Genomic DNA, 27,033 nt, shown 5'->3' with positions numbered 1-27,033 from the left:
TTCACCTCCTTCAGTTTTATTCGATTTGTCTACACAAAGGACACTGCATCTTTGAGAATTGAACATTATACAGACTATTATACAAAAGTTGTCACTGGGACAGTTCCTTTTAAAAAAGGTCCTAATATGTATTATTTTGGAACAGATATACCTTTGAGGAACCAGTATGTACCTCTAAGGGTACCAATTGCGGTACCTATATGCACATTTGTACTTTTTAAAAAGTTACCGCCCCAGTGACAACTTTTGTACCTTAAACCTACTTCTAAGAGTGTGGAAAGAGAGATTAATTCACTTTAGGTCTGTTTTTCCCAAAGGACATAATGAAGCCCATGTACTCAACGATAAAACACACATTAAAAACCAAAGACTGTTCTCAAAGCACAGGGTCCTATAGAGCTTTAAAATGTCCTCCTGCTCCAGACAGGGTTGAGTAAAGTATAGACAACAAACCCAGCAGTTAGTTTAAATTAATCCAATTAGTCCATATTTGAGCCAACCATGGGTTTAAACCAGTGGTTCTAAAACTTGTCCCTCCATCCCCTGTTTAGGGTCCATCCCCGTTGTGTCCTCCTAAAGAAAATTGATTTTATAAAAAACTTCCCAAACTTAGAATTTTAATCAAACAAAAACATTAAATGTTACAAAGTAGTTCTGTTGGCTGGTTGCCTTATTTCTCTTAAGTGTGATTACACAGAATTTATGATAAATTTTTATACTTTTATATATTTCACATGCACCAACAGGTTTTGCAAGTCGATTCAAGCTACTATTTTAAGTTTTGACTTGTGATTAAACAAAACTTATAAAAACAAGTTAAAAAGTATTTAACTTAATTTGTTTATGCTGGGTACACACCAAAAGATTTTTTTTACATCTTATAAGACTTATCAAAATGTGATAGACCACAAACATTTGCTCCTATGTGTGGTGTGCCATGATGCATCAAAGACAGCACACCACACACAAACAGATTTTCAACCAGAGTCTCGACTGTGAACACAGGAAATCTTGCAAAATCTTGCAAGACTTTATAGAATTAGCACGGCGAACGATATGCAGGACAAAATTTCAATGATAGTGTTTGAAATTATTTTCACAGAATATTCAAGGGAAAAAAGAAAAGGGTTTGGGTGAAGTCGTGAAGACAGCGAGAACATGAGCTGTACAAGTTCACTTTGCATCAACTTCACTTTGTGCTGCGCCATGACTGCTTCCGTCTTCCATCATCTCGCTTTCTGATTGGATATTGTTTAGTTTCACGTGATATCTCAAAAGCGTGCGAGCGTTTGTCCTTGGGGTTCCCCCCACACATCAGGATTTCTGACTGTAAATATTAAACATGTGAAATATTTACGATTCACGATCGGGGGGGCTCCGACAATCTTCCGATCAGGTTCGGACACTCTTAACACACCTCACACCAAGAGAAAATCTGATAAGATAATTTGTAGAACCATTAAGATAATCGGGACATAGCTAAGATTGTCGGAAGGGGGGAAATCGCCCCAAAATCAGCCCGATTATCTTTTGGTGTGTACCCAGCACAAGTTAAAGTAACACAAACTATATGTGATATGATTTGACATTATTTTTTACAGTGTGGCAGCCCCCGATTGGGAGAACCACTGGTTTAAACAAACCTGTATATTGTGTTAAAACAACTAGGAAAGGTTAATTTAAACACAACAACTGTGTTTTTCCATATTTCACACCAACAAAACAACCCAGCATTTTTTGAGCATTTTAAGACTTGGATATCAATTATTTGACTGCATAATTGGCTTTGATAGTAACTTCATTCCACACATCTTTAAAGTGCACCTATTTTATTGCTTAAAAATAACGTTATTTTGTGTATTTGATATAATACAATGTGTTCGCGTGGTTTATGGTTATAAAAAAACACATTATTTTCCACATACCATAAATTTTTGTAGCTCCAGATTTCCTGCCTTCCTCAAAACATTGATTTTGTACAAAACTCACTGATTTGAAAAGCGTTGTGTCCCTGACTGGCCAGTTAATCTGTACGTTGTGATTGGCCTGAATACCTCTGACGTCAGCCAGAAATGTGATGCTCCTTACCATGTTTGAAAAATTTGCTGACAATGCAATGCTGACAGGAGTTAATTTACAGTCCAATCGGGAGGATTTATGATAATGTTGGTCTTAATAACTCGCGTCATCGTTTACTTTGGGGTTTGTACCTCTTGCATATCTTTTACATGTACTTATACACACTTATGGCGCTTTTCTATTGCAGAGTACCCCACGGTTTGGGTCGGGTCAGCTTATTTTTGGGGGCTTTTCCAGTAGGTGCAGTACGTAGTACCCGATACTTTACCACCTCAGTTGGGGTTCCAAGCGAGCCGAGCTGATATCAAAACGTGATGTAGATCACTGATTGGTCTGAGAGAATCGTCACTACCAGCATCATAAATGGGCCCACAAGATTAACTAACACAACAAGGTCTCAAATTGACTTAATTTTTAGTAATCGAGCAGAGAGAATTTTAAAGACTTTTAATATGCTAACAGGTCTTTCTGACCACAATTTGATTTTAGTGACTAGAAAATTGTCTAATAAGAGATTCAATTCATTTAAAAGGAAATATGATTCTTATGGTATTCCAAAACGTAAACTAGAAGATTTCAGAAGGGTGATCCATCAGATTAAATGGGATGATTTATTAACTGGAAAAGACCTAGAGGATGACAGTCAAATATTTTCCAAAAAATTAGAGGGCACGATCAAAGATTTCAGTTGTAAAATTAATCCTAAAAATAGGAAACATATGGTTCCCTGGATGAGTTCAGATAGTCTAGAACTAATGAAAAAACGGGATCTTGCTTTAAAAACTGTAAATCGATCAAAGTTAAGTCATGATAGACAACAATTCGTTATGTTACGGAACAAGGTGGTAAAGACTTTAAGAAAAGCTAAGGCTGACTTTTTTTTAAGAATAATTGAAGAAGCAAGAGGTGATTCTAAAACAATCTGGAATCAGTTAAATTACTTAAAAGGAGATAAAATGAAAGATAGGTCATCAGTTGAATTATTGGTAAATGGGAAGCTGACTAACAATCGAACTGAAGTAGCTGAAGCACTTAATTATCACTTTGTGGACTCAGTAGTCACAATTGCACAATGTTTCTCTCCTAAATATACCGAGGTTTATCCAGCTAATACAATGGAACAAGCCCTTATTTTAAGGGCAGTCTCTGAATCAGATGTTAGAAGAACAATTGTATCTCTTAAACAATCTAGAGCAAAGGATGTAATTGGTATGGATGTGGTAATGCTTAAAGATCTTAGCGAGTCCTTAGTTAATCCTATCACAAAAATTATTAATCTTTCAGTTTCTCAGGGTCTGTTTCCTTGTGCTTGGAAGTCATCTGTTATTGTTCCTATATTTAAAAGTGGTGATCCTCATTCTGTTAATAATTATAGACCTATTAGCATTTTACCTATAGTTTCAAAGGTTGCAGAGAAATTGATAGCTGCACAAATTACTAATTATTTGAATTCTAATTTGTGTGCATTACATCCAATGCAGTTTGGCTTTAGAGCAAACTATTCAACAGAGATGGCTAACTGCTACCTCACTGAAAAAGTCAAGTCTCTATTAGACTCAGGAGGGGTTGTCGGGGCTGTGTTTCTTGATCTCAAGAAGGCCTTTGATACGGTAAATCATAGAATTCTTATATCTAAATTATTAGGTTTTAATTTTTCTCCTCATACTTTAAGATGGATTGAATCTTATTTGTTGGGTCGCACACAGTACGTTGGTATACAGGGTTATAGGTCAGCCCCGCTAAGTATAGATACTGGTGTTCCACAAGGATCTATCTTGGGTCCTTTATTATTTACGTTGTATATCAATGATCTTCCATCAATCTGTCCTAACATTAATATTCAAATGTATGCGGACGACACTGTTATTTATATACATGGACGTAGTGTGTCACAAGTTGCAAATGTACTTACAGAATCCCTGGTTCATGTCACAGCCTGGCTAGAACAATGCTGTTTACAGTTAAACATCTCTAAAACAGTGAGTATGTTCTTTACCAAATCTAATAGTTTGAGTGAGGTGCCAGATGTTTTTATATCAGGGGAAAAAATTCAAGTTGTACCTGAATATAAGTATCTCGGTGTTGTGATTGATTCCAAACTTTCTTTTAAGGCTCAGGTCAAAAAGGTGTGTAATAGAGTGAGATTTAGTATATCAAATTTTAGATTTATTCGTGATTATATGTCCTCTGAAGCCGCTTTAATGTATGTGCATTCTATGATAATGTCACATATTACGTATTGTTTTACTACTTGGTCGCACGCTACTACAACTACTCTGAAACCACTGGAATCCTTGTATAAACAATCACTAAAAATTTTAGATAAGAAATCAGTTCAGTATCATCATTGCTTAATATTGAAAAAATACAATTTACTAAGCTGGGATAATTTGATTAATTATGTACATATTTGTCTATTGTTTAAGACTATTCTTAGCCTGAACTCGCCAATAAAACAGTTTGTTAATATTAGAACAACTTCTCTACGATCTACAAGGGGCGGGGAAAGAGGGGATTGTATTATCCCTCTTAAAAAATCTAAATTCAGTCATTCTGTATTTTCAGTTAAAGCTGCAAGGGAATGGAATTCCATCCCAACAACAATTAGAAATAAACACACTCTTGGTTCTTTTCAGTTTCATCTTAAAAACTGGTTACTGACAAATCAGCACTGTCGACATTAGTCTTACACTCTTGACAAATTTGATGTCCTGGTGTAAATTGTTTATTTGGTCTTGTTGGCCTGTTCCTGTTGCCATTTAATTTAATTTTCCCCCCCTATTTTTCTCTCTCTTATTATTGTTAATATTATTATTTTCTTTTTTATGTGTATATGTGTAATGAATGCTATGTATTTTGTTTTAGGGTGACTTTTTAATATTCTGTCAGGGGGCTACAGATGAAAAATAGCCCTTTGGGCTAATTCTGGCACATTTACAATTATGTTCCTTAATGTGCATTGTCCCTGTTTAACAAATAAACTAAACTAAACTAAACTAATTGCTATACTGTAAAAGATTAGCTTTACCTTCATGCTAGCTTGCGCTGTCTCGAGCAAACCTGTTGTTATCTGAGCTTTCCTGTAAGTTCCCAAACTTCCTTTTAGCGATGAAAAGATCCACTGGTTAAGAATCAGGAAACCCATACCAGTTTTTTACAGACTTGCAGTTTGTGGCGGCACATTCGCAATGCGCACGTCCGCATATATGCTTAATTGCAGCTTAAATGAGGCTCAGCGGAGCGTGTTGACTGACGTCATGGGTGTTTGTACAGGAACTGTCATGTGAAACAGATGTAGTGATAAACGCGATGTGCAAACATCTATTTGTGGTGGTCAATTTTAATTTTGTGGCGGACTGAGAAATGAATAAATGTATGGGAATGTACAACAACGCTCTCACTTGTATGATGTCACAGAAGTAGGCAGTGCAAATATAACGACACGCCTATAATCCCTCCCACTCTGAAGTGTTACTAAACTTGATGGAAGAGCTAACCAAGCCAAAGTGAGGTGAGCTGACCCGACCTAAACTGTGGGGTACTATGCAATGCAAAAACGCCATAACGCACCAAAGGAAATGTAAAATCATGAATCGGACCATAGTTGCCCTTTAACAGCGAAACATGACATCAGTAAATAACTATGTGAAAACATAATCATGACTATGTTATTAGTCAAAACTAAAATGTATTTTGTAGCAAATTCATTCATTTGTCTGAATCTTGCTTTTGCACAGCTGGTGCAACACATGCTGTTTCTTGTTTACATCAAACGTTCTAAAACAGCATGGCCCGAAACATCTGATGCGGTTAAATTTCACAATAATATTGACGTTTTACATCATCGCTCACACAAGAGCAGTGTAACACCACACGCAATCCCAATCCAATGCCTGTGATCCAGCCAAAAGATAATCAATGGCTTTTATCTGTGATCTGTCGTCGTATGTCCGCCAGCGGCTTTGCTACGTTCAATGTGTTCAATGAGGCTCAGGATCCCACGTACCTAAATCAATTTAAACTCCAATACTTAATCCCAGTTTACATCCAATCCTGATAACGATTCCCTTAATGTTTCACAACTTCAATTAATCCAATCTAAAGTTTGGTCTGGTTTCACCGACAAGGCTTAGCTAAAGCCAGGACGTGGCCTTAATTAAATTAAGATGTTTAAGCATCTATTTAAAACATGCCTTGGAAAAAGACGTTACTGGTATCTTGAGAAAAATCAATGGCTTTAGTATAGGACTAGCCTAAGCCTTGTCTGTGAACCCAAGGGAGAACTATTTAAGGAAAAGTTCACCCAAAAAACAAACATTTTACATTTGACAGATGCTTTTATCCAAACTGCATTTATGGTATACATTTTATATGCATGTTCCCTGGGAATGTAACCCATGACCTCTGCTATGTTAATGCAATGCTTTACCAATTGATCTACAAGAACAATTTTGTCACAAATGATCCAAGTATTTTTTGTGTATTCACAAAGAGAGAAACCAGTCATCACAGCGCATACTCCTCTGACAGCTCATCTGTCCGTATTTATTTTCAAAAATCCACAAGGCCCTTTCATTGCAAAATGTCCATCACTCGACCGAAGTCAAGGACACTTAGCTTCACCCTCTCAAGTCTATTAATACACCTTCATGGCTGTTTCCGTGTTCCTGAATGGTTCCAATGCCCAGGGGATCCCTCACCACTTCACACAAGCTGCTCGGAGCTGGAGATCACAGATACGCTATCTGAACAGACAGACGGCCCGCGACAGCTCTAGGGTGACTGAGCGATACTGCGGTCTGACCCAATATGGAAAGCCAAACTCTCTGGCGATAATGATGCCATGATAAGAAAGAAAGTGAGATGACATTGCAAGATTCTTGAATGAGCGCTTTGCTGGGAAAGATACGAAATGAGATATCTGATTTAAAAGATGTCCTTGATTTTATGCAAGCTCTCGGTCAGTGCAGCTTTGATAAATTGCTGATATTTTATTGCAGAAAATCCTCATTTTACTCTACAGTGAGTCAAACTAGAGACGTTTGATATGGATTATATGAAGCCCATGCACACGTACTATGGATGTGTTATGATTAATCGCGATTAATCTATTGCGAAATAAAAGTTTTTGTTTACATTATATATGTGTGTGTGAACTGTGAATAATAATTATGTATAAATATGCACACATGCATGTATAATTTTAAGAAAAAAGTTAAATTTACATATTAAGTATTTATATTAATTTATACTATAAATTACACATAAATATACAAATGTATATACACATGTAAACATTTCTTAAATATATAGATGGATGTGTGTGTATTTATCTATACAAAGTTATAACGCATGCGCATTGTGACAAAATGCAATGCATCTCCTGAGCTATGCGCGACATACATGTACAATGTACGCAGGGTTTCAGAAATATGACGGTGCGCGTACATTACACTCGCACTCCTCTGATGATGGAAATTGCGCCATGCGCACTGTACGCGGACTCTTGCATACACATATACAAAAATTTACCATACTTCGGCATTAAAGGTGTTGTGCGTAAATTTTAACGACATCTAGTGGTGTGATTGCGAATTGCAACCAACAGCTCACACTTCAATTTCAAAACGCATTGTTAAGCGCCACAGGACAAACTTGTCATCATCTGAGATAACGTAGGGACGAAACACACCCTGTAGAACAGTTTGTCCGTTTAGAGCTACTGTAGAAATATGATGGCGACTTCAGTGTAAGGGGACCCGTGGTGCATGGAGATAAAAACAGTTTATTCTAAGGTAATAAAAAATACAGTTCATTATGTATATGCTACGTACACAACAAACGTGGGGCATCGCTTTACTTGCTCTAGATTAATAACGGGATTTAACTTTATGTCATGCAAATTTTTCGCTCGAGTTGAATATTTTCAACTTGACCGAAGACGCGTTTGAGGTGAATAGCGCGTGTTTTTGCAGCAAACCCCCCGCGCCGCCTATATCGCATCATTCGTTATGCCCCACGCGAGGACGCATCTGATAGCGTCTTTGCATTGACTTTGTATGTAATCTACTCGCGCAAATCGTTGAACTCGCGTTTGGTGTGTATGCCCCATTAAGGGCTCGTTATAGTCGTGCGTAGGTCCTACGACGTAGCCGCGACGGCGTAGGTTTTCATTTATACTTTTGCGTCGTCCTCTGCGTCGACGTGCAAACACACGCGCAAACCGCTGGTAGGCAGTATCCAAGCGTGTAACCGCAGTAGCATTGCGACCGTCAGAGAAGAAGAAGCTTGGCAAGTTAACCCACAAACAAAGAAGAAACAGCAACTTGTTGTGTATGATTTGAGAAGACCAGCAATGATGGAAGTAAATAAACAGTGACTTTTAATGCAGTTTAAGTTAAATCACTTCTCAACTTGGCTCATCTTTGTTTTCACCGTCGCAAACGGAAATACCTATGACGCAGTTTTTTTTACCTTACGGGAGGGGTTCTGGTGAACCAATCACAGGGATTGCGGTCCACATAGAACTGACAGGCTACGCAGAGCTACGCACAGGCTACGGATAGCCTACGCCGTAGCTACGGCGTAGAACTTACGCACGACTATAAATCGGGCTTTAGGTCTTTATACATCACTGATAATATAGTTATGTATATTATATTGCATTTTTGTCAAGAGATCCTTCTAAAAGTTACACAATGCACCTTTAAAGCCCGGAATACACTGCAGGATTTTTGCACTCCTATAAGATCATTACCTTATTAGACATGGATCGTTTAAACTCGGGTACCACAGGCATGTAAACTGTACGATGATGACACGGAAGCTTCGGCGGCTGTGTCACACGTTAGTGCAACGTCACCAGCATGAGCTCGTGGTAAACAAATAACAGCACGCAGGTCGTAGCAGCAAAAAAACGCTGTCTTTGAACCTCTCTCATTGTACGACATAGGACCACCGATGAAGAGCCACGATCACAGAAATCGCGACGATTGTTTCAGGATGGCAATCTTTCGTCTGGGACAGCCAATAATTGTGCAGTGTATCCCGGGCTTAAGAGACACAGAGAATGATAATATCACCAACTACATCAAAATTCACTCACTTTTTTAAAAAATTCACACATAATAAAAATATGTATACCTTGTACACATGCTTTGGATGAAAGCGTCTGCCAAATGCATTTATGTAATGTCAGAGCAAGAGTGTCCTTGTAATACCCAGTCAACATTCCTATCAACCAATCATATTAGGTTAGGCGTCAACAAATAAATTACATGTTTAGAAGTCCACCTCTCTGCTCTTAAAATGTCCCTGCTTTGACCTTACAAGCAGCAGAGCGCACACACACTGAGCTCTCTCTCGTAATGTACTTTAATGAAATGTTTGCCCATGTTGTCAGTCGGCCTTGCCGGCTGTGAGTGGGTTTACTTGTCTGCTATCAATACAGGCCTGGACGGTGATGTAATGGTCTATCCTGACCCGCCCCCTCAGCTAAACAACAGCACACATTTGTCCCTACGGAAACGTAACAGGTGCATCTCATTATTTGATTAATGTCATGACGGGATCATATGATCGTTTCCGATCACATGACAACATTTATTCACAGTGACTCATGAAAAAGATCATTTTGCAGACTAGAGACAGGTAGGCACCCTATACTACACTGACGGTAGAAAAGCAATTTATTCTCACAAAGCATAATATACTGTATATGACCATTAGTAGTATATAGATAGTAGTGGCCAAAAGTAATGGCAGGGGTAGGATTTGTCCAATATTTGCTTTTTAATGCCCCTCAGGTTAGATTTAATCTGTAAAATATGAGGTGTACGGTACAAAATTTAAATTAAAGTAACATAAAAATATAAGTTAAATAATTTCAACTTGTTTTTATAAGTTATGTTAACCTATCAAAACTTAAAATAGTAGATTGAATTGACTTGCAAAAACAAGTTCATGCCAGTGGCGGCTCGTGACTGCTCTTCCGAGGGGAGCAAATAAAAATATGTGTTCGGAGTGTCATGTGTGTTGCTCATGTTTTCAAAATGTTTGTTTGTTGCGTCATGTTAACCATGTGCATCACGTGTTTTGTCAAAATAAGTGCCTGCTGATAAAACTGTATGATAAAAAAACGCTCACATTTACATATAAGATTATGCGTGTATCTGGCAAACGCAAGCGTCTCTTTTACCCTTTACAGTCCCTCCAGAAAAACCCGATTATGCGATCGCATGATTAAATGCATAATCAGCCAAAGAGTGCATATTTATGCGGGGCCGCATTTTTATATACGCTGCACTTTCGCCGCATAAATTGCAGATTTCTGCTCGTAAAATATGCGGGGCTTGCATGATTTCATAATACCCGCATTTTGTAGCAAAAAAGTCATATACTGTATATCTTAGCAGAATGTTGAAAAATGTTGCATTTACTTCTCACATGCGCAGCCATGTCCACCTGTTGTCATGGAAATGTTAGGAAGTGACCTAATTACGCGACGTGAAAATCAATGTTTTTTTTGCATGTTCACGCAATTTTTGCAAGTTAAAATTACATAAATATCCTGCATACTCCATCACAGTTTTTAAGAAAACGTGCCAAAAGATCAAGGACTTTTGCCCGCAACAATCACAAATAAACTCTGCGTTTCTCTGGAAGGACTGTCTTTAGACGCGTCTGCAGCAGGCACTTATTTTGACAACACGTGATGCACATAATTTCACTTGACGCACCGAACACATATTTTGAAATTACCAACCACACACAACGGGCTACATACATGTTGTGATGAACTTCGCATTGTGCGCCCTCTAAAAAGAAGTCACCGGCGCTACTTCTTCATGCTGCATTTGTATTGGACAAAATAATCTGTCAAAAAAGCAAACAGTGTCGGAGCCGATGGTGTAGTGAGCAATGCTCCGACATATGGTGCAAACGCACTTCCGGCGACCTGAGTTCGATCCCGGCTCAAGGTCCTTTGCTGATCCCATACCCCTCTCTCCACCCTCTACTTTCCTGTCGTCTCTCAAACTACTGTCTATCAATAAAGGCAAAAATGGCACAAAAAAATAATAATATTAAAAAGCAAACAGTATCTGGGTTTCATTCAAATATGCAAAAAGATGCATAGACAAACAAAAAGCTCACAGGTAATAAAGCATACAGTGACTACAATTTTATCTGTTATTATTATTAGCAGAGGTGTTTGTCTATTTATGGAGTTAAATTGTGGAATACCTTGGACTATGAACTGAAATGCTGCAAAAGTATTTGTAAATTTAAGAACCTGTATAAGAAAAATATTCTGGAAGGGTATAAAAAAAAATGATGACTAATATGGTTAAGAGGATGATAATTAAATGAAAAGATAGGTGGTATTGATAATTTTTTTGGTGGTTGTGGTAAGGAGTGGGGTAAACTCATTTATGTAGTTTCTTTTTTTTTTTTTTTTTTTTTTTTTGTTTTTTGTTTGTTGTTGTTTTTTTTTTGTTTGTTTGTTTTTTTTTTTGTTTGTTTTTTGTTTGACTGTGCATATATAAGTGACAGGTATTATAAGATTTACTTCTTCTTCCTGTTTCTTTTCTTTTCGTTCATGTATGATATGAATGAATGAGATGAAATAAATGACAAAAAAAAAAGGATTATTATTATTATTATTATTACTATTATTTTATCTTCTTTTGTGGCAATGTTTTTTTGTCATTGTCCTGGAATGTCTTTATAAACTATAATTTTTGCTAAGCCTCCTTAAATTCTTCTCAAATATGACAGCTTTAGTTTATTCTCGAAACACACCAATCCAACATACATACAACAATTTATATGCATCTTCAAAATTGTTAATGTTTTAATGGTTTGTCCTGTATATTCAAACTAAGTGGCATTATGTGATTCAAATAAACTCAAGATATCAAAGCATTTTATTTGATAATGGCCAACAACTGCAAAAGAAACAACCAACACCACAAAACCAACAATAAAGAAATAATTCATCTGCGTTTGAAACAACATTGGGGTAAAGCTGAGACTAACAGATTTTTTTTTATCCCTTTTTAAGGTCAATATCAAGTAATGCCTGTCTGAGTTTACAGTATAAAGGGTTAAACAGAGCATAACCATCACTAAACTAATCAGGGTCTCCCCCTATTGTCTGCAGCAGCTATCTGGTGTTATAGCCGCGCAAGGTTCCCGAAGAGCCCCGTGCCAGCTCAAGGGAAAGAGTATACGATCGCAGGATAAATCGGCATCCGATACCTGCGGGTCATCTGATATCAGCGGGTCATCTGACACCGGCTCTGCCCTGACGTCATTGCTTTGAGCGTCAGTGAAGGGGAAAGACCGGTGACTACATCATCAGCTTTCACAGGTCACACATTCAATTTCTCACTCGAGTTCGAGCGAAACAGCATGAGCCACACTGCTATTAAATAGCACTCGAAAAGTCAAGTATCACTACTGCTCGTAAGCATTTTAATCTCAACCCTAAGTATTAAAGGGCACACATTATGCCCATTTTTACAAGATGTAATATAAGTTTCAGTTCAAAATACCCTACAGATCATTTGTTATACCATGTCCAAAATGCTACTATTTGGGTGAAAGCAAAAATGTGCTGTTTTCGTGTCTGTACCTTTAAATGCAAATGAGCTACTGCTCCTCACTCCCTTGCCAAACAAGACAATAAGTGTTTTTAATTAAAATAGATCTGATTCTTGTGAATACAGTCTAAGACAAAAGTATCTCACTATTGAGATTTGGCAGATAACATACAACTCGCTAAGGGTGGAAACTATGGTAATGCAGAACTGTTAGTCAGTAGCTGTGGGCGGGCTTTATCATTGTGACATCACATTATCAAGAGAATGAAAACAGCATGTCTAATGAGACTGCTTTGGGATTTTAAAAAATTGTGTTTTTTTATTGTAGAGTGGTTGTGTTTACAAATGTGGCTTTGAGAATTGATGTGATATTACTTTAAGTCATCAAAATTATGATTTTTGCCCAGCAGATGATAAAACTGATCAAAGAAATCCTGTAGATTTATGCAGTTTCTGTAGTTCAGTTGGTAGAGCTTTCCATTAGCAGTGCAAAAGGTTGTGGGTTCAATCTCCAACATACATACTGATAAAATGTATCAGTAGGCCAATGGAGGCCGACGTCCGGACGTGGCGGCCATCTTGTCTCAGTCAGCTCGCTCACTCGTAGCATTGTTTTAATGGTCATGTACTTTTAAATAACTATAACTTGCTCAATTTTCTACAGATTTTTATAACGGTTTGGTTTTTTATAAACGTCAGAGATGTACCTATGACACTGTATACTTGATACACAAATAATGTTCATGAAACATGTTCAAGCATTCAGAACTATAGACCAGGGTTCCTGCAGGTTTCACCAAGTCAAATTTAAGACTTTTTAAGACCTTTTTAAGACCATTATGAGTAAAATTTAAGACCAAAGCGGCACAATGATCTCAGAAATTCTCAAAACATCATATTTTTATTATATCTTTGTTTATTGTTTGTTTGTTTTTTTGACAAATAAAATCCACTAATATGGGAAGATCAGTATGGTCAGCTGCTGATATGTGCCTTGTTAACATGTTTTACACTTTCTCCAACCATGCGTTATATGCATAAATATGCGCTATACCGCCATCGTGTATATTCCCCTCTCTAATTACACAATAATGAAATGAAAAGGAAATTTACTATTAAAAGGCTGTTCGTGGTTTGTTGTGTGTTGCAAACAAGGCCGTTTCTAAATCCGAAGGCTGTAGCCTCCAGAGGTCGCATTTGTAGGCTGCATATGAAAACTGTGTAACACTAAAGTTGACTCATTGTTGATGGCGCGGGACTTGACGGCCTGACTGTTAAGTTGATTTTCAATAAAGCAGTGTTGATTTTTTCGCTTCTGGCAGTGCCCCCCCGAACAGGTTGTTGTGCCCCCCCCTACAAAGTTTTTTATTAATATATTAAGAATAATTAAAATAAATTAAACATTGAATGTTTCATGACTTGTAATGTAATCAAATGAGGAAAATATAGTTGATATATGTTTTCTTTAATTAAAATAGACCAGTTTCTCTGATTGGATGTATTGCCGCGTCTCACCCGTCTTACGTCTTTAGCATATTTGATACTAGCAACATGTTTTTTCACGGCACTTAATGGATCGCGTAAAATATGGATATTAGAACATTTAGCACGAACCAGCACCGCATGCTTCATCTTCATGCAAACACAGACTGGCTCAAACTCAGAGATTAGAGGTCGAGGTGGAATTTACAATCTACAGGACACTGTTTTAAGGAAGTTTAATGTTCTTACACGCCGTCATCAGCTATTTTAAAGGTAAGTTACATTGTTTTAAATTACGTAAGCTTAAATGTGAAGTGTGCCTATAGACCGTTAACAGCATTACGACGTGATTATGGTAAAGCGGTAAAGCTAGGACGCGGTGTGCGCTGCGCTATGAAACCCATTCATTGCAATGGCTTGTGCCGCGCGAGGGCGGTTTGTTGTTGCGTCGAGCCAAGCGCGAGTGCAGCGGAGCTCAGCTTGCGCTCAGCTTGCGCTTACGTCGCGGTCGAAGTTCAATAGTTTTGCGCATAGTTTTTGGTCTTTTGCACTTTATACGGGAAATGAGCTGTACTAGTTGTATGAGTGTGTGCTTGCTGTATTTGTTGTTTTAATGTCTTGTTTTTGCAAGTTATTGTTGCTATTGCGTGCCCCCCGTTGGAAGTCGAGTGCCCCCCTGTTAGTTATGGTCTGGCGCCGGCTCTGCCCACCCATCAAATACATTCTTCCTCCGTCACTGATTAGTTCTACAGCATTTTAATTTACCATTTTATTTTTTTCGGACAACCTTTTCGGGAATAAATAGAGGTAAGAAATTTAAGACTTGGGTTAATTAAATTTAAGACCTAGGGTAAAAATCTGGCCATTTTTAAGACTTTTTATGGCCTTAAATTTAACTTTCTAAATTTCAGACTTTTTAAGACTTTTAAAGACCCCGCGGGAACCCTGTAGACACGTTAAAGGAATATTCCATTTTCTTTAAAGAAAAATCCAGATAATTTACTCACCACCATGTCATCCAAAATGTTGATGTCTTTCTTTGTTCAGCTGAGAAGAAATTATGTTTTTTGAGAAAAACATTGCAGGATTTTTCTCATTTTAATGGACTTTAATGGACACCAACACTTAACACTTAACTCAACACTTAACAGTTTTGTTTAACGGAGTTTCAAAGGACTATAAACAATTCCAAACGAGGCATAAGGGTCTTATCTAGCGAAACGATTGTCATTTTTGACAAGAAAAATAAAAAAGATGCTCTTTTAAACCCCAACTTTTCGTCTAGGTCCGGTCCAGCGCTACCTAACGTAAATGCGTAGTGACGTAGGGGGGTCACGTGTTACATATATAAAACGCACTTTTGCGGACCATTGTAAACAATAAACTGACACAAAGACATTAATTAGTATCATTCCACATACAAAAAAGTAGGAACGGTCCTCTTTCTCAACACTTGTAAACACTAGGGCGGAGTTTCGCGTTCGTCCTCTGTGACCTCTTGACGTCATGATGTATTGCGTGATGTCGCGCTGGCGCATCACGACCGGATCTAGACGAGAAGTTGTGCTTTAAAGGTGTGTATTTGTTGTTTTTGTTGTCAAAGGTGACAGTCGTTTTGCTAGATAAGACCCTTATGCCTCGTTTGGGATCGTTTATAGTCCTTTGAAACTCTGTTGAAAAAAACTGTTAAGTGTTGAGTCAAGCACCAAATGTTGGGCTCTATTAAAGTCCATCAAAACCAGAAAAATTCTGCAATGTTTTCCCCAAAAAACATAATTTCTTTTCAGCTGAACAAAGAAAGATATCAACATGTTGGATGACATGGTGGTGAGTAAATTATCTGGATTTTTCTTTTAAGAAAATGGACTATTCCTTTAATGACGTTTGTAAGAAACCAAACCTTTTGAAAATCTGTAGAAATTGAATTTTGGTCATTTAAAAGTAAATGCACCATTAAAACACAATGCTATGAGTGAGCGAGCTGCCTGAGACAAGATGGCCGCCAGTGATGACGTTAGAGACTCCACTGTAAGACATCTAGCCTTTATTATACATATATGGTCAAGGGCCCCTTTGGGAACAAGAAATGATGAAAACATCACGGTGGGCTATTTAAACTGCGGTCAGAATGACCAACCTAGCAAATACGTAATACAATAAAAACACATACAGTATAAAACCACAAAAAACTACCTCCAGCAACCACATACTATATAACAACTGGTGGTGAATTTAACACAGACTCAAAATGCTAAATTACGGATCCCAAATTTTCACTGTAGGACAATTACAGTACAAAGGAAAGATGTTTAATTTATACAACAAATGCACACCTATTTGTCCTACTTGTCAAAATATGAGCCCAGGTTTTAACTGGGGCTGTACCCTTTTAAGTACAGCTTTGCACCAAAAGAGTTTATATTGGTACCTCAGAGGTACATATTTTTACCCAAGAGAGCTTATAAGACACATATTAGTATCTCAAAGGTACATACTGGTACTAAAAATGTACAAATCTGGTACATATTAAGACCTTTTCAAAGGGCATTGCCCCAGTGACAGCTGGGATACATATTTTGGCCATTTTTTCAACAGTATCGCAACAAGTGACTTATAAATTGGTGTTGTGTTTTGGGCTCACCTGATTCAAGACCTTCCTCTCTATACTGCAGTATGACAGTGTGAGAATCTGACTTTCATCTCTTATGTGTTCACACTGGAGCACAGGAAGTCATTCGCCTTCCTACAGTCTTAAAAATAGACAGTAATTACATTTCAGAGCTAAATTAAAAATAAATGATTTTTAGTTTATTAATGACCTTCTTACTCCTTCAGTTCACTGAAGCCATTTCTCATCTTAACACACGCGCATGCATGCGCGCACGCACACACACAATTTTGTAAACTATTCAGAAGAGCTGTTTATTTTTGAGTTTATTTGTTCTTTTTGTGTTTGTGACAGATTTGTCTCTAAACAAAAAAGCGGGTGCCAGGCACTTATCCTTGTCATGCCTATCAACACAATCACACTAAAAATATCCAGAAACAGAAAGAGAGAAAGACAGAGAGAGAGAGAGAGAGAGAGAGAGAGAGAGAGAGAGAGAGAGAGAAATGCTTAGAGACAACACATAAGTCTGTATAAATTTGGATAAAAAAATGTATATAAAAGAGCAATGTTAAAACAACAAAATATTAAAGCATTTCGTTGTTTAAAAGCTCATCATTGTTCCAAGTAAAACAGCTCTAAACCTCCAGTGTGAGAGAAACAAGTCAAATATGAAGTTTACAGTTCACAAGATTTCAGATTGTAAGTCCCTGTGTTGTCCTGTATTTTATCACACTTCATATTTTGTCCTTAAAGTTAATAAAACAACTAAAACGAGTGACCAGCATCTCCGAAGGTTTCTGTAAGTATCTTCAAAACGTAAATCCATATATGAAAAAAATAAATTCTGTCCTCCTATGATGCAGCATAAATTTTAGTATGTGACTTCACCAAATCACTTAAACTTTTATGGCATGTTTTTGAACATTCAAATGCTGTACTTTTTCTGACCTACAGTCCAATGTTATTTAGAAAATCCTCTGAATCCACTTCCTGACATATGACTTCAGCAGGCGGAGCCTCGACTTCTTCAAGCAGCCTCTTCTCCAGTGTCGCGTCCTCCGGGCTAAGCTCCTCCCCCTTGGTGAGAACGTACAGGAAGTAGTGGAAGCTGTTGCCGTAGTGATAGTGCTTGACGGACCAGTTGTACTCCGCCCGAGCGTACAGTCTTTTGCGGAAGTGTGGCTGAGCAAACGTGACCGAGACGAAGCGGCCACCAGGCTTCAAAACACGACTGACCTGTGGAGAAATACAAATGAGGAGAGTTACATATATCATTTTTGCCTTTCACTGCAAAAAATTGTGCATTTAGATACCAATAATGCGCAGCTGTGTCCGTGTATATTTGTGTGTATTTAAATATGAGTGTCTGTAGTTGTGGGTGTGTGATGAATGTGAGAGCATCTGCCTGAAGAAATAAATAATTCACACCTTCAGGTGTCAACATGGAATATGCGGAGAGCGAGAGAGCAGAAAGAGACACCAACAATCTGCACGAATGAGGACAAAGTCGTCGTTCCTGCTTTCAAAATTAATCTGTATTTTTTTAGTTAATTCACACTATTCAGCTTGCAACACCAAAGTCATGGGTTCGATCCCCAGGGATAGCATGGAGTGATAAAATGTACAGCTCAAATGCACTGTAAGTGGCTTTAAACATGAAACACGGCTGCAGACCGACGAGTTGATGATGATGTCAGCGTGACGTGAGCGACTGAAGAAACTAATGATCAGGTTTATTGATCTCTCTCGTTCTCCGCATTTGATTAATGGCACTCCGACACTCGGTCGGCCATCCTGGAACGAGACCAAACCAGTCTCAAGGTGAATGCTGAACAATGAATCACACATACAGTAAGCTAGTGCAAGGCTTTACAAACGGTGGGTCGGTACCCACTTGTGGTTTGCACAGGCACTTGATACAACAAGTGCTTTATTATCCAGGCCATATTTTTAGTTCTTGCATTGACTTTTTGCATATCCAGTACTTCTATAGACGTACAGAAAAATAACACAAAATAAGCCCTCCTGTCTTTCTTCTAACCATGCACAGAGTCGGGCACGTGAGGTTGTGAAAACGTGTCAATTTATGACCTGGAATGGTTCTTCTGCTTGTTAGCAGACAGAAAATACTTCAGGAAAGAATCTCCCAGCATCCTCCGGGGGCATTGGTGACAGCATGAGCTCGTCTTAATGTCATTTTGCATCTCTTTTTCTCCAACCCGCTGTGATAGGGTCCTTCGAGGACCCTGAGTTTAAAGCCACCATCTGTCCAGTGTGTGTGTATGCAGCAAACTAACACAAAATTGTGGGGAAAATTTAATAATATTGACACTACTTGGCTGCATGGTTTCTGTGATATCAGTATTCAGCCCTCAGGGAATCCAATCGTTTAATGCAAATGGAAGCTGTCGAACGCACACGAAATTATTTAACAAAAATAAAACTAAAGAGGTGATGAGGTCATTTCTTCATTCGTATCGTATTAAAGGTGAACTGCAGCTTTTTACGCCATGCTTTTAAAACTTTCAATCACAGATTAATATAAATAGATTACTGTATAGGTCGGTTCACACAAGGATGATAAAAATAACGATAACTGTACTATAGATAAAGTTAAAAATAAATCTTAATTTTCAAAATGTTTCCAACATTTTCAGCATGCTCCAGATTCGGCTAGGTGTATGTAAACTTTTGATTACAACTGTAAACTAGAAAATGCATTTCCGGAGGAACTGCGAAAGTGTGCTTGATCTGGTGCCGCTGATTTCATTTTTTTATATTGTGCATCCTCACATTGGAGTCCCAAGTTCATGTACAAAGTTTGCTTTCAATACGTGAAAGCGTTCCTGAGATATGAACGACTTCCTGTTTGGCCGCGTAAAATTTTAGAATGTTTTTTATCTTTTGATGTTGTGCATCCTCAACTTGGAGTCCCAAATTCATGTACAAAGTTTGGTTTCAATACGTGAAAGCGTTCCTGAGATATGAACGACTTCCTGTTTGGCCGCGTAAAATTTTAGAACTTTTTTTGTGATGTTGTGCATCCTCAACTTGGAGTCCCAAGCTCATGTACAAAGTTTGGTTCCTGAGATATGAACTACTTCCTGTTTTGGCGGCTTCGAGGCACATTTTGTTTGGAGTCTGATGGGCAAACGCTTCCGAAAATCAAAAATCCTTCTAGTATCTTTTGTGAGGCTTGGTCCAAGGATCATGTACGTCCAGTTTCGTGATGTTCAGACAAAATTTGTGACCTGTGAATCTTTTTTTTTTTTTGGTTTTCTGTTCAATCCAATATGGCGGAAGAACGACATTTAAGGTAGTGAGATTGTGAATTACAACGAACGGCTCAGTCGACAGCTCACCGCTCCCTTTTGAAAGGCATAGAGAAGCTATGGTGGCCGCCACAGGACAAACATGTCGTCATCCTAGGGGCTAATCACACCAAACGCGCTTTAAACGCTTGGAAACGCAAGGCGCGACGCACTGCCTTTTTAAAAAAAAAAGCGGTGCGACGCAGCTTTTTATATTGCTAAGCAACCACCGAGTCAGCTGTCTTGTCAATCAAATATTGAAGCGTGAGCACTCTTTTGCTGTTAGCTGTCATATTAGCAGAAGCTTTAAAAAGAGGGTGAGAGGTGCACAAACACACAGGAGAGGGTGAGCGAGTGGAGTCCGGTTCTTCAAAGCAACTGTAAACTTCCCTCACCACAACTTAAGGCCCGCCTCTACCCTCATTCAATTGGACAATGGAAAGACGCGAATGACGTCGGGCGCTTCTCCGCTCTCAGCGCACCTTCAAAAGCGCGTGCTGCGGCTGGCGGCAAAAACCACAAGGCATGTCGAGCGATACTATTTAATGTATTTGTGTCAGTTTATTGTTTAAAATGGTCCGCAAATGTGCGTTTCATATATGTAATATGTGACCTTTCCACGTCATTACGCAATTACGTGAGGTCGCGCCGGCTCGCCACACAGCCGGAGGAAGACGAGAAGCTGTGGTCCAAAAGTGCACACTTTTTATTTTTCTTGCCAAAAATGACAATCGTTTTGCTAAATAAGACCCTTATGCCTCGTTTGGGATCGTTTAGAGTCCTTTGAAACTGCATTTTTAAACTGCATTAAAACTGTTAAGTGTCGGGGTCCATTAGAGTCCATTAAAATGAGAAAAATCGTGGAATGTTTCCTCAAAAAACATAACTTCCCCTGGACCGAACAAAGAAAGACATCAACATTTTGGATGACATGGTGGTTAGTAAATTATCTGGATTTTTTTTTAAGAAAACGGACTAATCCTTTAACTTAAAAAATTACTTCAATTGGTAACACCTAAAAAATGTGAGTTACTTTAACTTAAAATTGACCTTTAAGAGAAATTTTTAATTTGAATAAACTTACATTTTTAGTTGTTACCAATTGAAGTAAATTTTTAAGTTGAGCCAACTTTTTACAGTTTATAAAAAGAATTTACTTTAATTGTTAACACTTAAAAAAATATGTTTTGTCAACTAATTTAAGTTTTGACAAGTAAAAAAAATTAAGCTAAAAAAACGTTAAAAATTACTTACATTGGTAACACCTAAAAATATTAAGCTTTTTCAACTTTATTTAGGTGTTACCAATTGAAGTCATTTTTAAAAGTTTTTTTTTAGTTTAAATTTAATCCAACTTTCACTTTTTTGCAGTGTGTCTGGAATAGCATACTACTACTGTGCACACATTATGCAAAACTTAAATGCTCTAGATATATACAGCAGTTGTGGGCACTGTATCCCACAATGCAAAGCACTAGATTTGTTGTCAACTGTCCACAAGGTAATTATTAATGCAAAATAAATACATGTCTAAAAGAATAGCTAAAATCACTGAATGATGTGTAACAGTTAAGTTGTGACAACAACTAAACATTTTGAATTACCAATTGCCAAATCTGTGCTAAAGGTAATAGTAATTCTCTAAAGACCTTTGGAGTACTAACAAAATGTTGTCCTAATTGGCTGTGGCACAGCACGGGTGTCAGTCTCACAACACTTTTGATGCTCCATTAGCAACAGAAGTCAGACCCGCTCCCGCTCTGATAAAACTGCACTCAGCGCGTCTCATTTGGCCGCTGGCCGGGAGACTGTGGCCTGGTTTTAAAAAGGGGAGGTTTGGACGCTTTCATGCTGCAATGCCTATCCATTTATCCATCTCAGTCTCTATCACATGCAAGACAAATAACTGTCCTGCTCCTGACAGCAATATCATTCCCACTGAAACAACAGTCTGAGTTTATAAGCTTTGCATTCGAGGAGCTGCTTTCTCTGTCTCTTGTGAATTAAACGATAATTTAGAGTGAACTCTGCCAATCGGCTTTCACAGCGTGTGTTCCTGTCGCACCAACCAGTTACTGAGCACCATCCTTAAATGATCAAACAGCCTGAGACTTCACAGACACGACCTACCCTGCTGGCACAAAGGCACGGTGTGTGTGTTTTAGACTTATATAGCCGAAAGACTTAAAAAATAAAGATTAGCTAAATCCAACAAAATGTTGTTTAGGTCACACAAAGAACAAAGTATTGAAAAAATATCTTTTTTTTTCTTTTTCTTCCATATGGCCATAACAACATAAAACATATGTTGTTGTTCCTTTTTAGTTTCAGCTAGAATTCTGACCCTCAAAGACCTGTTAGTCTGCCTTTAAAATGTCCACCTCCACTCCATTTATTATCCTAAATTAGATGCACCTGTTTGAGGTCGCTAGCTGCATAAAGACACCTGTCCACCCCATACAATTAGTAAGAATCCAACTACTAACATGGCCAAGACCAAAGAGCTGTCCAAAGACACTAGATACTAAATGTACACCTCCACAAGGCTGGAAAGGGCTACGGGGAAATTGCCAAGCTGCTTGGTGAAAAAAGGTCCACTTTTGGAGCAATCATTGGAAAATGGAAGAAGCTAAACATGACTGGGGCTCCATGCAAGATCTCACCTGGTGGGGTCTCAATGATCCCAAGAAAGAGAAATCAGCCTAGAACTACACGGGAGGAGCTGGTCAATGACCTGAAAAGAGCTGGGACCCCCGTTTCCAAGGTTACTGTTGGTAATACAGTAAGACGTCATGGTTTGAAATCATGCATGACACAGAAGGTTTTCCTGCTTAAACCAGCACATGTCCAGGCCCGTCTTAAGTTTACCATTAACCATTTGGATGAACCAGAGGAGTCATGAGAGAAAGTCATGTGGTCTGGGGGCCACCAGTTGTGTAACCTAAAAATAAGGCTACCAACCAACTAGGGGTGTAACGGTGCACAAAATTCATGGTTCTGTACATACCTTGGTTTTTAAGTCACAGTTCTATTCCGTTTCGGTTTTGGTACAGTAGGGGAATGAAATGCAAATAATTTACTTTTACAAAAATGTATTTGCAAACACCCACAAAAGTTGAAAAGTTGGTTTACTTTTAAGACTTCAGTACATCCCAGTTTGGACAGCCGTACACGATAGCTACGAACATTGTTGATTTCCAGAATAATCTGCATCCAGCACAGCCGCACACTATGGACAGTGAGTGCCAGCATGTGTGTTGAGCAAGTGTGCATATTTTTGTGTTTATTTACGTGTTTGTGCATCTGTGCGCTATAGGGTCTGCGTGCATGGGATATTGAGTAGGCTGGGTGTTTTCGCACATTTATGTACGATTTGTAAATGCTAATCCCTCGATTTCAAGAGGCATTTGAGAGCATTTAGGTTAATCCATCATACCGCGATTAAAATGCAAAATGCACCCAACTGAACCTTGACCCATGTGTCAGATCTTGCTAACAAATGAATGAGCACACATCATTTATTCATTCAATCTGCTCCTCAGCACCTGGTCATTACATAACCATCTTATCTACAGAAGCTGAACGGATGCTCTGATTGGCTGCCACACAACTGATTCTAGCATGGGATTCGATACAGCTCACTGTTCATGGGTCTGAAAATAAAATGCTGATCATCAATAAAGGCCTAAGTCTACAGAGATCCAGCATCTATCAGGAGGTGTGGGGAGCTAGATGGACCTCTTAGTGCTAACCGGCGGGACGCTTAAAGTATTTGTCTTTTATGAGCTCTTCAAATAACAACATTTTCCTAGGGCGCTCGCAATTTCCTACACTGGGTTACCATGGAAACGAAAGTTTCTGCACTGCAAAAAGTCATTTATTTGGGTCATGATGTAACTCACAAAAGAAGAGCACAAGATGTGTAAAATGTGTCTTGAATATGTTTTCACATCACTGCGTACCAACGCTTGATTTGTATACCAGATGTAACCTTTCCGGTTGGAAAGAAGCACGTATTTCATAAAGACCACCTAAAATGCTCTATACTATAGTTGCAATGTGCTTACCACAATTTTAAATTTGGTTTCTAATAATTCCCATATGACGACAACATCAGTGTAACTAACTTTTTGGGAAGAGTCATGATTGTAATTAATGAGGTCCTTTATAAACCTGCAGTGTGTGGATTGCTCTGAAAGTCAAGCAAGCAAACAAATAAACAGCCAGCACCACCCACATCTCCGTGACAAACACCTCCATACACCAAACCCTATGACACAAAAACAGACTCGACTACATTATGTGGTCAAATTTGGACACCCAAAACACACCCACATGTTCTGCAGTTTATGATTTCTTCATATTTTGAACCATGTACTGTCTATCTAGGCATCTACTGAACAAAAACAGAGTTAGTCATGTATAGGCAGTGTACATGTGTAATTTCAGGATTTCAGCACTAATCCAGTGAGAAAGTGCATATGCTGATGGAAAAGAAAGGAAAAAGGAGAGAGAAGAAAAATGAGATCACTGTAGTACTATACCCCAAGAGGAATTCATTTGCTTACAGGTGCTAAATGTAGTAGGTAAATGGGCCAAAAGTGTGTGAGTGACTAAGAGAAAGAGAGAGAGAGAGAGAGGGAAAGAAAGTCTTCGAGTGAATAACACTAAGTATATGGGGCAGTATGTCTGGCAGCCCTAAGGATGCCCATGGGATGGCAATCACTATGGATGTGGCGCATCTGGAGCAACAACACGCTTTCACTTAAAGCAACATGTCGGTGGACATCTGAGTCACACACAAATGACTGCTAGTTCAGAAATAATACATTTGAAATATAATGAGACAAATCCATCCATCCATTTATCTATATATAAAAAACCAAAATATTAAATAAACCATTTATTAAAAAATCTATCTAACTATTAAAAAATCTTTCTTTCTATCTATCCATCCATTCATCGAACTATCCATCCATTCATCCATCCATCAATCCATCCATGCATCCATCTATTTATCTATATATAAAACACCAAAATATTAAATAAACTATCTATTTAAAAAAATCGATCCATCTATTAAAAAAATCTATCTTTCTATTTATCCATTCATCCATCATCATCCATCCATCCATATATATATAAAACATCTATTAAACATATATTTGAAAAAATCTATCCATTCATCCATCCATCTATTTATATATAAAACACCAAAATATTAAATAATCTATCTATTAAAAAATCTATCTTTCTGTCTATCCATCCATCCATCCATCCAACTATCAATGATCCATCCATCATCATCCATCCATCTATATATAAAACACCTATTAAACATGTATTTAAAAAAATCTATCTATTAAAAAATCCATCCATCCATTTCTCTATATATAAAACACCAAAATATAAAAAAATCAATCTATCCATCCATCCATCCCATCTATATATATCTATATCTATATATATATAATATATATATATGCATATTAAAAAAATCTATCTATCAAAAATATATCTACCTATCTATCCATCCATTTATTAATTAATCCATCCACCCACCCATCTATCTATCAACCCATCCATCGAACTATACATCCATCAATTTATCCATCCATCCATCCACCCACCCATTTATCCATCCATCAATCGAACTATACATTCATCCATCCATCTATATATAAAAAAATCTATATACATATTAAAAAAATCTATCTATCAAAAAATCTATCTATCTACCTATCTATCCATCCATTTATCCATGCATCCATTTCTCCATCCATCCATCAAACTATACATCCATCCATCTATATATATAAAATATATATATACACATATCTATCTATCTATCCATCCATCGAACTATACATCCATCCATCCATTTATCTATCCAAGTATTAATTAATCCATCCACCCACCCATCTATCTATCAACCCATGCATCGAACTATACATCCATCCATTTATCTGTCCATCCATTTATCCATACATCCATCCATCCATCCATCGAACTATACATCTTTATATCAAAAAATCTATATACATATTAAAAAAATCCATCCATCCATCCATCCATCCATCGAACTATACATCCATCCATTTATCTATCCATCCGCCTATTTATCCATCCATCCATCCACCCATTTATCCATCCATCGAACTATACATCCATACATCCATCTATATATAAAAAATCTATATACATATAAAAACAATCTATATATCTATCAAAAAATCTATCTATCTACCTATCTATCTTTCTATCTATCGAACTATCAATCCATCCATCCATCCATCTATTAATTAATCCATCCACCCACCCATCCACCCATCTATCCATCAACCTATCCATCAAACTATACATCCATCCATCCATCCATTTATCTATCCATCCGCCTATTCATCCACCCATCCACCTATCCATCCATCCATCCATCCCTCTATTCATTAATCCGCCCACCCATCCATCCATCCATCCATCCATCCATCCATCCATCCATCCATCCATCCATCCATCCATCTCTTTATAAAACACCAAAATATAAATCATATTAAATTAAAAAAAACATAAATATGCCAAGTCACACTGTTTTAAATCCTCTTGTACGTGCGTGTTGGTGGTGACGTAAGATTAACGCAAGTGAACTGGGTTTTGAAAGAAAATAGTGAGGATGAAACCAGACCAAAGCTGCGGGGGACGCAGGGAACATTCGCACTCGGGCTCAGACTGCAGCAAACAAGCCCAGTGTAAAAACACCCTAAGTGCATGGAAGAAGGATTGAATGAACGATGACACACATAAAGTATGTCAAGCTGCAGGAGTTTTTTAAAGGAGGTTTACAAAATTTATTAGGATATTGACCGAATTTTTGTGCCTTTTACCTTTATTCAGAAAGGACAGTGAAACGTGACTGGAGACTTTTTTTAGAATAAAAAGTGATTTACAAAAA

The 27,033-nt window shown here is 37.9% G+C and overlaps 1 protein-coding gene across 3 annotated transcripts in view; it reads right to left on the bottom strand.

Annotated features, from left to right (window-relative positions):
* Positions 1-16,781: 16,781 nt before the first annotated feature.
* The window catches only part of ece2a (endothelin converting enzyme 2a), a 115,634-nt gene continuing 105,382 nt past the window's right edge, over positions 16,782-27,033 (bottom strand). For 2 of the 3 annotated variants that reach the window (XM_073856316.1, XM_055203411.2), the window contains exon 4: positions 17,062-18,009. In XM_073856316.1, coding sequence (XP_073712417.1) covers positions 17,722-18,009 — 288 coding nt within the window. In that variant the 3' untranslated portion in view covers positions 17,062-17,721. Of the gene's footprint in view, positions 16,916-17,061; positions 18,010-27,033 lie in introns of those variants that run through there. The other variant, XM_073856312.1, reaches the window with a different exon arrangement.

The sequence above is a fragment of the Misgurnus anguillicaudatus genome, chromosome 2 (genome assembly GCF_027580225.2).
Source record: "Misgurnus anguillicaudatus chromosome 2, ASM2758022v2, whole genome shotgun sequence".
Taxonomy (NCBI): domain Eukaryota; kingdom Metazoa; phylum Chordata; class Actinopteri; order Cypriniformes; family Cobitidae; genus Misgurnus; species Misgurnus anguillicaudatus.
The sequence above is the reverse complement of the archived record's forward strand: the minus strand, read 5'-3'. Positions and strand labels throughout refer to the sequence as shown.